This window comes from Amblyomma mixtum, chromosome 5 (genome assembly GCF_055824585.1).
Source record: "Amblyomma mixtum isolate Tamu chromosome 5, ASM5582458v1, whole genome shotgun sequence".
Taxonomy (NCBI): Eukaryota; Metazoa; Arthropoda; class Arachnida; order Ixodida; family Ixodidae; genus Amblyomma; species Amblyomma mixtum.
In genome coordinates this window covers 56,791,677-56,805,779 of record NC_143016.1, presented here as the reverse complement: position 1 = coordinate 56,805,779, position 14,103 = coordinate 56,791,677, and the positions used below count along the sequence as shown (strand labels likewise).

At 47.1% G+C, this 14,103-nt stretch overlaps 1 protein-coding gene across 2 annotated transcripts in view; it reads right to left on the bottom strand.

Annotated features, from left to right (window-relative positions):
* Positions 1-14,103, bottom strand: part of Gel (Gelsolin) — a 98,984-nt gene that overhangs the window by 68,458 nt on the left and 16,423 nt on the right. For both annotated transcript variants that reach the window (XR_016283018.1, XM_089544577.1), the window contains exon 2: positions 10,079-10,153. Coding sequence is in view for 1 of the 2 variants with exons in the window: in XM_089544577.1 (XP_089400703.1) it covers positions 10,079-10,153 (75 nt within the window). In the remaining variant the exon portion in view is untranslated. The remainder of the gene's footprint in view (positions 1-10,078; positions 10,154-14,103) is intronic.

Here is a 14,103-nt window from a genome sequence, read left to right as displayed (position 1 = left end):
CGACTTCCTCTCCTCCACACGGCGCCCTAAAGGCGTCGCGGAGCCTTCGCCAATCCATCACGGCACGCAAACAAGCAACGCCGCAACCGCTTACCGCGAACTCGCTTCCCTGCCAGTGTTTTTAGACTCGCGTGTTTTCTTTGGGAACACCAGTGCAGCAGGGGCGTCGGCAGCGCTCTCACGCGTGGAGACCGGAAGAAAAATAAAAGACAAGGAAAAACGGTGAAATAAACTAAAGCTGCAGGCACGAATTGCCTCCTTCCTAAGAAGAGGCTCGCCACGTTAAAACTGCCTTCTATTTCGAGTTCGGCCCGCTCCTATACTGACGGGGCTGTCCGTACACGGGCTGCCGGTTCTTTATTTCATCCTCGCAGGCAAATTTCTGGGCGTCTCCCTCCGTGACTCACAAGAACGCGGCAGCTATAGCTCTCCCGGCGAGAGAAACGTGCGCGTAACACGGTGCGCCGGGCGCCAGCAAATTTAATAAGTAAAAAAGCAGAAAGAGAAAGAAGAGATATAAAAGAAGTGGAGGCACAAAAAAAATGGAGAAATGCGTGTCAAAACGTAGACGCGACGGCAGCAGCTAGTTACACAGCGACCTCGGCAGACGACGTCGCTTCTCTTCCTCCTTTTCCTCCTCCTCTGGAGGGGGGGGGGGGGGGGGGGGGGGGGGGCAGACAATAACGTTATAACCGTAAATCTCAAGTCGCACGCTGCGTGCCCTCCTTGGAGCGTGCGCGCGTGGCCCTGAAGCCTCGCCCGTGAGCGAACGAGCGCAATAACCGGAGCGGAGTGTGCGTCAGACATCCGCGTGCCCCCACCGAAGCGCTGCCGGGCTACCGTATGCGCAGTACGTCGGCGCGAACAGGTAGGCAGACGCGCGTGCGCGCCTCTCGCCTGTGCGCGAATATACAGCTTCGCGGAATCGTCGTTGCGGGGGCTTCGCGACGGCCGCAGAAGCTCTCGTCCTTAGGTTTATTTCTTTACTTTTCCTCCCGTTCTCGTCGTTCGCGCGTGTTCGTGAGAGTTGACATCCATGGAATCTCGCCACGGCCTGTAACGTCCTTACCAAAAGTAACCGGGCGGCGATGGTTTGTTTCTTAGCCGAACAGCTAAGCACTTGTGGCAGCCCTTTAACTCTGAATGAGTGCAAAGTAAGGTGAACCTATGTCCTCACGTTCTGACACCTTTCTGTCCTTAAGCGTGCCATAGAGGCTCCGTTATAGGGTTGAGAAGCAAAAGCCTGTTGCTCGGTTACTTTGGCAAAGGGGGCACTAGTGGGTCCCACTTCCCAATCCACCAGTCACCAACCTACCAGCCCTGTACAGTCGTAAACAGTGACATCTAGCGGCAGCGCCAGGTGCCAGTTAGCATATCTTTTAGTATGGTCTGAGCATCAGACATGCGCTATCTCGAACCAGGCGCCGCCGCTAGGCGTCGCTCTGTGCGCTGCGGAGCGCAGACGGCACGGAGTTCGAGCACTCCAGACAGGCGCTGTTACCTAAATTGCTCCCTTTCTAACAGGAGCCGCATTGAGGCAGCGCATGACTAAAAGGAAATTGTTTTGTTAGGCGCCAAAGCGCATGCAGTCGTTGCAGCGCCTCTGCCCAAGCTGTATTTGTCAGAGGCTAAGAAAAGCCTTCGGGCTGTCAGTCGCCGGAACATTCTAGACAGTCATTCACACGGAGACGCATTAGACGCGAGCAGGTCTCGACGTACTATGCTGCCAGGTAGCAGTCCCCTGAATTAGCAACAACAGCGAGAACAGTAACAAGTATACCGCGACAAAGGCAACCCCTCCTAGCTTGCGTTCCTTTAAGACAAAGAAAGACCACTGATCGTCGTGACAGTTGCGCGGTTCATTGTGAGAAACGAGCACACGTGAACGCAAGTATGGCGACTTGCCAGAGGGTGTTGCTTCATACCGAGACACGTTCACTGACTGCAAGCCCGCGCCGTAACCATGGCTAGCATTCCGTCGCACAGACAGGTTTAAAGCTCGGGAGACATTTCCTTCATTCAACGACCTGGCCATCAGACAGGCGGCTTAAACTGCATGCACTCGCGCTACGCAGCGCCTGGGCTTTGAGAGAACGAATGGTGAAGATCTCTATGGATGCCGTAAAGAGCAGCCGTTAACTGATCTCCTTCTTGTTCTCGCAGTCTGCGCAGTCTAGTAGGCAGCATTGGTTATACTCTCATGCCATGAAGCCACTAGCTCTGAGACTCTTTCCGACGCGACCCTGCTCGCTGAAGCTGTATTTATCATCTTGCTTCGGTACCTCATTAAGTCTTGATGGAACAGCGCAAAACATCGGGACAAGAGACAGCGCTTGTCTCTTGTCCCGATGTTTTGCGCTGTTCCATCAAGAATGAATAACCAACATGCCCAAGCTGCTGTCCTGGCTGATTTCATTCCTCATTAAGTGCAGGGTCATCGTACTCAGAAGCATCGTAAAGATGCTCCGTGGGCATCGTGCGAGATATCTTTAATTAACTCACAGGTACACTCCGCCTACCGTCTGATCCACCAATGCTACACAAATTAAGCGATGCGCAGGGCTTTGTGGGTACTCGAAAACAGAGACATAAGTGGGAACACAGCACCAGCTTGCAGCAGTACCCCAGGAAAGTCTGTTCCACTTCCTTTCCCAGGTCACTTAAACCCCTTAGCATCAAAATGCTTAAGCTCCCTACTGACCAATGTAATACATGGAGCATCACAAGCATGCTTGTGTACATTCAGCATATCGCTAAACCAGCATCGCCCCGCCGCGGTGGCTTAGTGGTTATAGCACTCGGCTGCTGACCCGAAAGACGCGGGTTCGATCCCGGCCGCGGCGGCTGAATTTCTATGAAGGCGAAATTCTAGAGGCCCGTGTACTGTGCGATGTCAGTTCTCGTAAAAAGAACCCAGGTGGTCGAAATTTCCGGAGCCCTTCACTACGGCGTCCCTCATAGCCTGAGTTGCTTTGGGACGTTAAACCCTAATAAACCAAACCAAGCTAAACCAGCGTCAGTGCCACTCGTGCACCTAACAAGCTGGCGTTGGATGCGTGACGTCGGGCTTTACGTCTATGTCCTTGCAAGATTATCTCCTGAATAAATAACAACAGCTAAGCGCCGGCGCTGCCAAACGCGGCTCGGAATCCATCTCACTGCTCATTCGTGTATACATCACGCGGGCGTCGCATGTGGCGCCCAATCGGGACTTATCTGCTGATAAACCAGTTAAGTGGAGCGTGGGCGAAGTGGCGCACCTCAAGGTCGGCCCTGTGAATCACGGGGCTACACAGGTAAGCCCCCCTAACGGAAGGAGCCCCAACTGTGTACTGTCGCGTGTCACCCATTAATGCGTTCCTCACGACGGAGTCGCGCCCTCGCCGCCGCCCCCGCCGCAGCCACTGAGGCGTCGTATTTGCCGAACGACGGCGCTCGTGCGTCTAGCCGATAGCGCGTCCCGGTGTACACTGCTCGCGCCGCATGGGTGCGCTCTCTTATAACGTGTCCCGACGTGCCCGATGCCCGCCAGCTTGCCTGCAGTGCATTCGAACGTTGGTGCAGCTGCATGTTCTTAGAAAAATTTCTACGCACAGTCCACACTGTATCTATCTATGGAATGTCTATGAACTGCCAAATATATTTGTAAAGGTTGCGCGAGCCAGCTGGCAGTCTGAAGCCGCCTCTTTATGGTCGTACATTCAAAGCCAACATCGCAGCTTCCCGAAACCCTAACGGAACCATCTCTGGAGGTCTGGGTCGCTTTCTGAAAAGGTTACCAATTCTTTCGGCTATTGAATTGCCAACAGAAAGTAAAACCAGTTTTGGCCAGACCCGATTTATTTTTTTTCACTTACCTCTCCTCCTCGGCGCTAGTCAATGGAATCAGCTCCTACCGAATATCGTATTGGTTGCTGACCATAACAAATATGTTAACAGTCTCAAACGCCTTCTCGCGCTGTGCTTTTCCAAATTTTCTTCACTTCTCTATGTTTTCACCTACTCTCGTAAATACCGTTTAAATGCAGAATTAGGACGAATTTGAACGTCTTGTAAGCCATTTCCTGCGCTTTGTCAACCTTACTATATTTGTCCAGTTTCTCATATGCCTTCGAAAGTATGCATGTTTTGCTCATTGTTTTGCCTTGCTCATATTATGGCGTTTGTCTGATTTCTACTATAAGATAGGTTTGTCTTTGTTTCTCGTCGCTGTACACCACCCCACTGTACACCACACCGCTGTACACCACACCACTCTTATACGTGATGCAATAGCGGGTTTTGAAAGTTTGAAAAGTTTATTCGGTCATATTTACAATATGCCCCCGGGGAGAGGCAAAAGGCGGCAGACAAAGCATGCCTCCTGACGAGGCCTACACCGTAGCTAACACATCAGGACACAGGTGACTAAACGGGAAATAACATATGCAATAAAAAAAAAAACGCTCTACAAGAAAAGAACAGCATACTTTAGGGTAGAAAGCCTAATCACAAAGACAAAGAAAGACCCTTCTAAAATCTTAAAAAAAAAGAAACATGACACCGTTACGCCCGAGCCGTCTAACCAGAAAAATACAACACAACTAATACTACCAAACTGAAAATCCTTCGCAATATTGACAGCAGACACTGAGTACAAATATGCGAGAAAGAGAAAAAGAGAAAAGCAACAAAAAACAGTGCCAACCCACTCAAATAAACACAAAATTACAAAACAGGAAATAGCAACTTCAATTTATTTTTAAAGGCATAGAACTCGTAGCTTCTTGAGCTATTTCCACTAAAGATGAGTGCCCGTTACATAAAGCTGCAATTTGATTATTTATACTTTGCGTTTCATAATTCGTTCTGGATCTTGTGGTAGATAGAGAAACCATGCGCAATTCGTGGTTAATGTTTCTAGAAAGATACATATTTCGGAAAGAAGTGAAATCCTCCTTAATTTTATGAAAAATGTGAATCGCTAAACTAAAGTTGGAGTTAAGGAAACTGCATGCATGAAAAGTTTTGAAGAGATTTGTTTCATCAGTTGTACTTGGACATAAGGCACGGAAGGCTCTTTTCTGGAGAGAAAATAATATATGTGAATCAGTTTTATTGCAGGTACCCCATACTAGATTACAATATACTAGGTGGCAGTGAACCAGAGCAAAATATAATTGTTTTTTGACCTGTTGCGGCAGAAGGTGTTAAGAGTAATCAAAAATTTATACTCTAAAATATGGTATTCTGGTTATTTTCGACGCGATGTATATACATAACCACTCACGTGCTTACTGTCCACTTGCTATTATACCAAGCACTATCGGTTCGAACTTCGAAGAGTTGATGAAGCGATAATAATCAAAGTCCGCAATCATTCAGCCGTTCAAACTCTCAGCCACTCACATTAGCACATGAAACAGCGTAACCCCATTAACTTAGGTTATTCCAACTCTCACAAGATTAATTCCGCTGATTATGTCGAACGTACGGCCTGTTCTCTTGTAGACCGTATCCGTAGCAGCTAGTATCGCAAAGCCACGAACTAGGAGCCATACATCATGTTTTGAGCCAAAGTGACACGGTCATATGACTTCGATATCAACTGCTGGCCCAAGGATTGTTTTGATCCGTGCGTACTATAGTTCTGTAACAAGCGGACGCCAAAATGGTCTGGACTGTGCCAGCAATGCAACCGATAGTGACGCTACCGGCAGAGGAAGGCCGAGAAGGAAGCGACAGACGGCTTTTTGTTGTCGACTGCAAGCCAAAAATAGACGAACGACACGCACGTGTGGAGAAAAAGCTGGAGCGACAAAAAGGGAGAGAAAAGCCAGTAAAACAAGAGAACGAAACATTGTTCTTTCTGGTTTCTTCTCCGCAAGGGGCGGCGAAGCGAGCAGGTGAAGCCAGCTCGGATTCGACCAAGTGCAAGGTTTCCGTCCAAACCGGCCACGGTGCCCTTGACCTACTGTTGAGCGGCGTCTCAGAGATGGCGCCGCTGTCTGCCTTTCTTGGAGAGGAGGAGAGATGCCATGCGAAACACGCAGAGTGTGGTTGAGAGAGACACTAAACGCCATTGGAGCCCACCAGCCGCCTCGCGGCGCTAGCGTCGCTTGCGCGTGTGTGTGTATTGTGTACCCTTTGCATGCGCCTAATAGCGCCGACTCACCGAAGGCAATTGCTTGTGGAGAGGGGCGGAGACGTCTCGACCGTCTCCCGACCGACAAAGCGACATCTTAACGAATTCTGGTCGCGTAGCGGCTGACGCATGCGATGCCGGCCTCCGCGAGTTCCCGTGAGTGTCGCAGCAGCGTCGAACGCTGAGAGCGGAACCACACCTGGCCGGATTGGGAGAATGTGTCACCGCTACCGGCACACGAAGTGCGAGCGGTTGCGACGCGAGCCACCGAAAAAGGTTTTTGACGAAGAGGTTTTAAAGTGTGTTGCGCTTTCGAAGTTCTCCTTCTGAGATTGCCCATAGCACGTCTCTCTGAAAATGATCAAAGGAAAAATGGTAGCGGAGCAGCATTTGCAGACGGCCTTGTGGGAGCATAAATTGGCAGGCAAGGACAGGCCGCAGGGTTCCGCCCATGCATACACCTAGACTGGTTTTAAAGTGACGACAGTGCTTTCAGGAAGGAAAAGGGATATTCGCGCCACCTTTGTATGCTCACTATTAACTGTTCCTAGTGTCGTGATGGTTGATGGCTCTGACGCCCATTGTACGGACCGTAGTCTAATACATAAAGGTGTGCAGTGGCCTTTGTTCGGAAGCTATCGCTGATGGTGACTCTTTGGATGCCGTTAAACACATCGGAGGCAGGGTGCTCGCTATCAAGTGTTTGTTCAGACAGTCCTTGGTCATATGTTTCCTTTGTGCAGTGTATACTTCCTCTCCGCAGTGGTTTCTTGAATAAGTATGCTCCAATTAGTTCAAGAAGATGTTCCACCAGTGTGCATCGTACCCTTGCGATGATCACTGATGACTGCGAACACGAAAATAGCGATAGTGCTAGCAGCGTACACTGACTGCCCTTGCGGAGACACTGCTTTAGTCCAGGGTAGCCAGTAGCAAGCACCTCTACTGGTGAAGTCTTCAGTTAAAGGCGCCTCAGGTCACTCGCAAGTTCAACTAGGTTGATAAGCCCCGCTTCTCAAGAAAATGTTCTGAAAACCACAAGCCAAACTATAGGGCTGTCTATACAATGCACACAGGACAGTGCAAAGCAGCATTCGTTCGGAAAAGAATTAGGTGCGTTGCCACGTGAAGGCTGTAGCAAAAGTTCCAACCTCGATCTTTCTCAGTTCCGGAAAACTTTGCTTGCGGTGTTAATTCACTGAAAGAGTTTTTTTTTTCTTTTTGCTTCATTTAAAATGTTGCGAGTAGGAGTCAGTGCCGGCCTTGCCAGTTTATGTGAGTGCGTAGCAGGCGGAAAATAATTGACTAAACACAACGTTTCCCTGTCCTAGTATACGTATAATTCCGCTCAAAAAGGCAGCGATGACTTGGGGCTGACCCAACTTATGACCACACACTTCATGCAGTTTTATAGGACGACAGGGAAGCGAAAGCAGTTCACATGAACGAGGTGGCGATACTATGACGCTAATTTATACAAAAATAACAAACTTAAGAAAGATGGTTGCAGCTGACGCGTACCACTGCTGCGTACGTGGCAATTCTCGGCACAAAATAAACACTCTTATCGTCAAAACCGCCCCAAAGATTGCTTCGCATTTTGAGCGCTTATCTACATAGGCCGCAAACAGTTACACGTTTCATGCTGTGAAAGCATTGTGGCGTAATTACAGACCGCGCGCTATCTTACGATAAAAATGATAAAATATCTACGGATGCTAAATGCGCGCAGCCTAGAAGCAGAAACCTAGCTAGCTGAATCCATCAATGCCTTATTTGTTTATAAGTCGCCGGCACGTGGCAACACCGGACAAGTTATGACACAAATGTTCATCACAGCTGTTCGCATTCTCTTACAGATTGGCACCGAGTCGGGAAAAAAAGGCCGGCGTGCATATATGGCATATTACAAGCAGCGTTTTTTTTTTTATGCTGATTATTTTTCATTTCAACCCTTTTATAATTCACAGGGCACGGTGTCTTGCTTCTTTCAGGGAAGTTATAAAACTATAGCGACAGATGGTCGTGCAAAAGCACAGGGATTTTCCTTGCCTGAAGGGCACTATAAATTCGTACAAAGGCCGTGTATCTTAAGTTTAGCTCGTTCAATAAAGGAGAAATAATTCAGCCTCCCCGGTGAAATTCTCAGTACGATTATGAGTCATCTAACTATTGCATTATCACGTCCATCAATACATACAAGCCACGTCAAGTGCAAATGACGTATAACTACAACGACCTCTACTCTACTCTACTCTACTCGTATAACTTATCTGTTCCCTACAAACAGCACAGAACTACCCCTGACAGTACAATGCTTTCGATCGCCAATTTAACAACACTTACACGAACATATCATTCGCGTTCTGCTCATAACTGGACGGTACCTTTCGTACGAACGACGTTGGGAGAGCAAATGCTCGCCCATACTCTGCCCACTCTGTTAAACTATTTTCGCCGAAATAAAGTTAATATTGAAAATGTTAATAAGAAATTAATACATTCATTCTTTCTCTCGCAAATATAACTTTTTTTCTGGTTTCCTGCAGTGTGTTCCTCCTATGTCTTTTTGTATTTTTGTGGGTTTGTTGCTATGCACAATTGCTGTTATTCTCTCATCATGTTTATCATTCACATTGTGCCTTTACCCTTAACACACACACAATAAAGTGAACTATGTGTAGTAAGAGCTGCAATGTCTAGTAAATGTACTGGTACAACTGTTATTACCGACACCTCGTTGTTTTGCCATGTAATGGGGCCCGAGCGCCGTCAAGTGAATTAACGTTCACTTTTTGTATCGGGTCCCTCATTTCTTACTGAAATGGAAATAAACTTCAACTTCAACCTGACCTTCCCCTCTACTTCCTGCATGAACAATTCCATAACTAGAAGCTTTTTCTCAATAACACACCTCATAACGATATCTATCTTGCATCATAAATGCCAACACATACTCTACTTAGTGATACCTTCATATACGGCCCGCTTGGTGGATGTCAGAAGCGCCCCTTTATGAATGAGCGGCAGTCTATTTTGGTACTAATTACTCCAGCCCTATTTTTTGTTTTCTTCTGCTCTTTCCAAACTTCGTCAGACATGTCGTTTTAGCTGACAAAGACGTGGTCTATTTATGGGCTCCTGAAGAGCGATGATAAAAGAGTTTAGAGACTTTTAAAAAGAGAAATTTTCGCCTTCATTTGGGACAATCTTGACTGCATGTAGTCTAAATGCCAGAGAAAGAGAAGAGACAGAATAGGAGAGTAAACGCGTAAGGAGAAGAAGAAGAAGGGACTGCATTGGCCTAATTTTTTTTTACTTTTTTTTTAATTTATTTATTTATTTATTTTTTCCCCTTTTTGTTTTCATTTTTCTGATTATCAATCTCTTAATTTATTATTATTATTATTTTTTTTTCTGCCTCTCTTTCAGTCAATACAAAATTGAACCATTCCAGATGTTGCATTCAAATCTGCACATTATGCCGTCCTCCCATCTTCGATCTCTCTGCTAACAGGACCCCTTTCGTTGCGTCGTCCAATCTGTCAGCCTATACCCTATTAATTCTCCTTTTCCTCTAAAGCTCCTAATCATTCCAACAGTTCACCGCCTGTGTCTTGGCCACTCCCCCGTAGTGGGTATGTGCCATTCTACTCGAGGCCAACCAACCAACCAACCAACCAATCCCCCCATGTTGGTATGTGCCATTATAAAGAGGATGAAGAAGAACAGCATCCAGTAGCCGAGGCAGAATATCGCTATCCGCTATGCACCCTGGCCAATCCCCCGCCGTGGGTATGTGCCATTAAGCCTGAGGACATCATCGTCATCAGAATGTCGCCTGACGCTTTGAGCGGCGCGCTTGCAGGCGGTTGGCGGATCCGCCACGCGCCTTACAACTATTGGCCCGTTTTTCCTCCGCGGTTGACAAGCGAAAAGCGAAGGCATACTCACGTGGAGGACGATGTAAGAGTCTCCCGAGTAGAACATGCCGTGCATCTTGGGGTCAATAGGCTTCACTTCCAGCTTCTGCAAAGGACAAGACAAGAGCGACGCGCACAGATGTCAGCTTAGATGCAGAGACGGCTGGCAAAAACAATGGCAAGAGGAACGAGCCCGTCGTCAGATGCGAGTTCACAGGTGGCCTTTACAAGTGCACGTCGCCGTCTGCTTCAACCCGTTCGCGCACTAAGTGAAGTATATGAGGCGCGACTTGCCGCCAACTTAAGGACTCTGTACAGTTGAAAACACGTGTTGGCATCATCGCAAGCAATGTAGGTCCGAAATGGAGAGCGATTTCTTCTTTTTGGCATGTATTACCAGAAAAACGTGTCCTAACTTTCTTTTTTTTTTGCCTCATTGAGTTAATATTTAAGTTCCTTGACTGCACCGATGATTCCTTCTCTCAGCTTCTTCGTATGCCAAGCACTTATCATGACTAAATTATTTTTTAATTGATGATATATTTAAGCTGCCGCGGCTCACACTCTATTTTTTTTTCCGAGTTTGGTGCCACATGCTCAAGACATCGCCAACATTGCGAATTTTTATGAGGTCTGCGAAGGCATCACGTAGTTCGCTATTTTATGCGTGCGTACTATGTGTCTATGTTTTTTGTGACCGCAGAGGTGGCCTAGGCGTTTGAGCATCTACCTCGCATGCGGGTGTTGCCGCGTTCGATGCACAGTGCCGCCGGGTACCCACCGATTAAAGAATTTTAGACAAGCTTTCCCCTGTCCTGGTATTCGGCTCCTCTGGGGTTAAATGCTCAGGAAATGGCTCTTAGACCTCACACTCAGTAGACGAAAAAGCCTTGTGCAGATATTCCTGCGTTTTCATCGCCATCACTACCATCGTCATCATTTATGTTCTCGTGTGTTCTTCGGCGTACTTTCGCTCGTCCTCAACGTTCTTCTTGCTTTAATCGATTTCAATAGACTACGAATGTAAATGTTGTATATTTGTTATTTATTCATTTTAGTAGGCATACCGACGTTTGAGATCAAATAGTAGGTGAGCGGGTAGGGGTGGGGGGGGGGGGGGGGAGGAAATGAACTTATAGTAAATATGAAGGTAAGCATGAGGTAAAAAACTCAGTCATAGAACATTTATGAGCAGAACAATAAAGGAGTCCTTGGAAAATAATCGCACATTTGCAATATAATAATGCGAACTTCTTCAACTGGGCGTAGTTCTGGGGGAAAATTACCATTTCATTGTCTCCATTTTGCATAACAGTGCAAGCGTTTGGGATTCGTTACAAACGTGCATAGCTAGAGAGCCGATAAAAGTGAGTATTTTTCGCGCTGTACACCATAATGGAAACTGTTTGAGCGAACATTTCTTGTGCCTTGCTTCGATGTAGTCTCTACTCGATGTCTTCTTCGCAGCAGCTGTGCTCATTCCGCAGTCATAGTCACCAGTTTATCATCTCAGACAACATTGTTATTCGAGATATTTTATTGCGATTCTCACCAGAGCGGCTTGTGCTAAACGAGCACAGCTGCGAGGCTCTTTCTGTTGTTGTTCTCGTTTTTTTTTTTGCAAATTTATATCTTTTATTGCATGCAGCTCGCCGCGTATACATTTGTCTTAGGCCCAAATTCTGTTCTTTGAGAGGCTGTGTTCATTTGAAGGTAGAGGCTTGTTGAAATACTCGGGTGCTTCCCCACCAGTGGCATGTGATGTAAGGTTCTGTGCGAAGATGCGCAAAGCGAAACAAATCAACAAATAGGCCAGTAGTTTCAAAGGAAACGAGTTATCTGTGTCTTGTGCTTGTCGGTTTCCTTTTGCCCATGTGGTAACGTCTGTCCCCGTCATTTCCTATGACGCATGTCCTTTCAGGCGGACTTGCTCTGCGATGTATCACCGCTCTGACATGAAACCCCGGTAACAGCTTTGACCGGAGAACGTAGCAGTCTTTATCCTCGCGATAAGAACCCACTGCACGTGTATGATAAGACACCTGATACTCTCCTCTCAACGGAAACGCGGCACTTACGGGGAATGAAGAGCTGATTGCAAAAATATTATTATCTGGCTTTTTTTCCAGCCGATTGAACAGCACGCATTGCTCATACGCGTATTTGCAAACGGTGCACTTTCAGAGGACAATGCTTTCGTTTAAGATAATGATTAGCTCAGTTGTAGCGGTTCGGTTCTCGTATGGCTTACAACAACACAGGAGCGCATGCGTGTGCGACATAGCACCTTTACTCTGAACATTGATAGAAGGAAAGTTCGTGTTGTTTCATTTAGCTCCTATTCCCTTCGGTGGTGGTGCAAGTTGAGGCAGCTTTTCAGCCTCTGTTAATAGAATTATGTCCCATTCGAGCAAAGCTGATCGTCATTTAGAACACTTCTTCAAATGACGCGGCAACGCAGATATCCAAACTGATTACACAGGACACAAAAAGTAAAGAAAAATAAGTGTTATCACCGTCAATCAGATTCTCGTGCAAAGTTTTCGCAAGCATTTAGTCAACGTGGACACGGTATATAAAAGTGATTCGAGCAGCATGTACAAAGCAGCGAGTCATAAGCAGAGTACAGGTCCAGTTCTTCCCTCTCGGGTACCCCCTGAGTGAATAGTCGAATAACAGCAGTTTAAAAAGGACTTGTTGTAGGCTCCATTCTTTCAGCTGGGTGTGCGTGGGTGCAGGGGGTATCGATTTATTCTCTTCTCCTCATATTCTTTCTTCGAGTTCCTTCTTTCAGTACATTAACTTATAATCATTCATTTTCTCTCTGTATGCCATATTTCCAGCTTTCCATCGTAAAGTCTTCACTAATTTAACAAAGTCACTTCGAAACTACGATTAATGCTTTAATATACGGATGTCTCACACACACACATCAGACTTTATTTCAGCATCAGACGAAACACAGTCTGATGCAGGGACAGAAGCTAAAGGCTAATGGTGCCTTCTATGTCGATACATCACTGGTACAGATAAAGGCTGCGTTCCCTCTATATTGTCTCAACCACAATTGGCCTGTCTACAAGGAAGGCTTTACTTTATTAACCAGATATTCACCCGCTAGCATGCAATATGCGCAGATGTATGAATTGTAGTTTGGCGTTCATTATCCCCCTTCTTTTTACCGAAGTTTAAAAAAAAATAAAAATTCCAAATGAATAAGACTGAATTATAATTCCCTTTGAACTAACCGCTAGGTTAACAAGCAAGAAGTTGCGTGTTTTGAAAGTCCTTTTTTATTTGATTACGAGGTGCGCGACGAAGCCTAGCTTTTATTTTAGCCAAGACGCCTCGTTCTCAGGGGTAAGCACACCTATCAGCACCACCCGACGGCCGCGACTGGCGATCGTATATTTAAGAGCGAAGAGAAAGCAAACCACGGAGCCGTCGGCGAAGCGGAAGCTTCGCGCGTTCCTTTATTCTTTATGTGCTTGCTAAAGTAATCACGATAACGGGTTTCGTTGAGCATCCCGCTCAGGATGCATCGTTCCTCGACCTCGTTTGCGCTCCATGCCGGACACTCCGCGCGGATGGGGCCACGCCGCCTTACCACGCTTGGGCGAGAAAACAATTTTTCACAATAAACAAAAAGGGAAGCTGGGAGGAAGTTTTGCGTCCGGCACCCCGCAGTTTGTGTGCGCCTGTGAGTGTTTCAGCGCCGGCAGGAAGAGGCGCGGGGATATCCTATTTCCGTCGAGCGGCGGCACCCTTTCGCTTGGCCGGCTCAAGGCGGAGCGACCGCGCCCCCCTGCCATGCCGTAGCGTACAATGGAAGCGGCGATAAGCGGACAGCGGCCCGTTTTTTGCATGCTGCACTTCATCACGAAGTTCCGCCCTCCCTTATTTGCCAATATGAATCGGGTTGGTTCTGCATAGACAAGGACATTATCTGTTTATTTCCTTACGCATATCAAGGGTGACCCATAGAGAAGGCTCAATGGATAGACGGTTCTCGGCTCTTCAGCCCAAGGTCGTAGGTTCGATCCCGTTCGTCTTTCG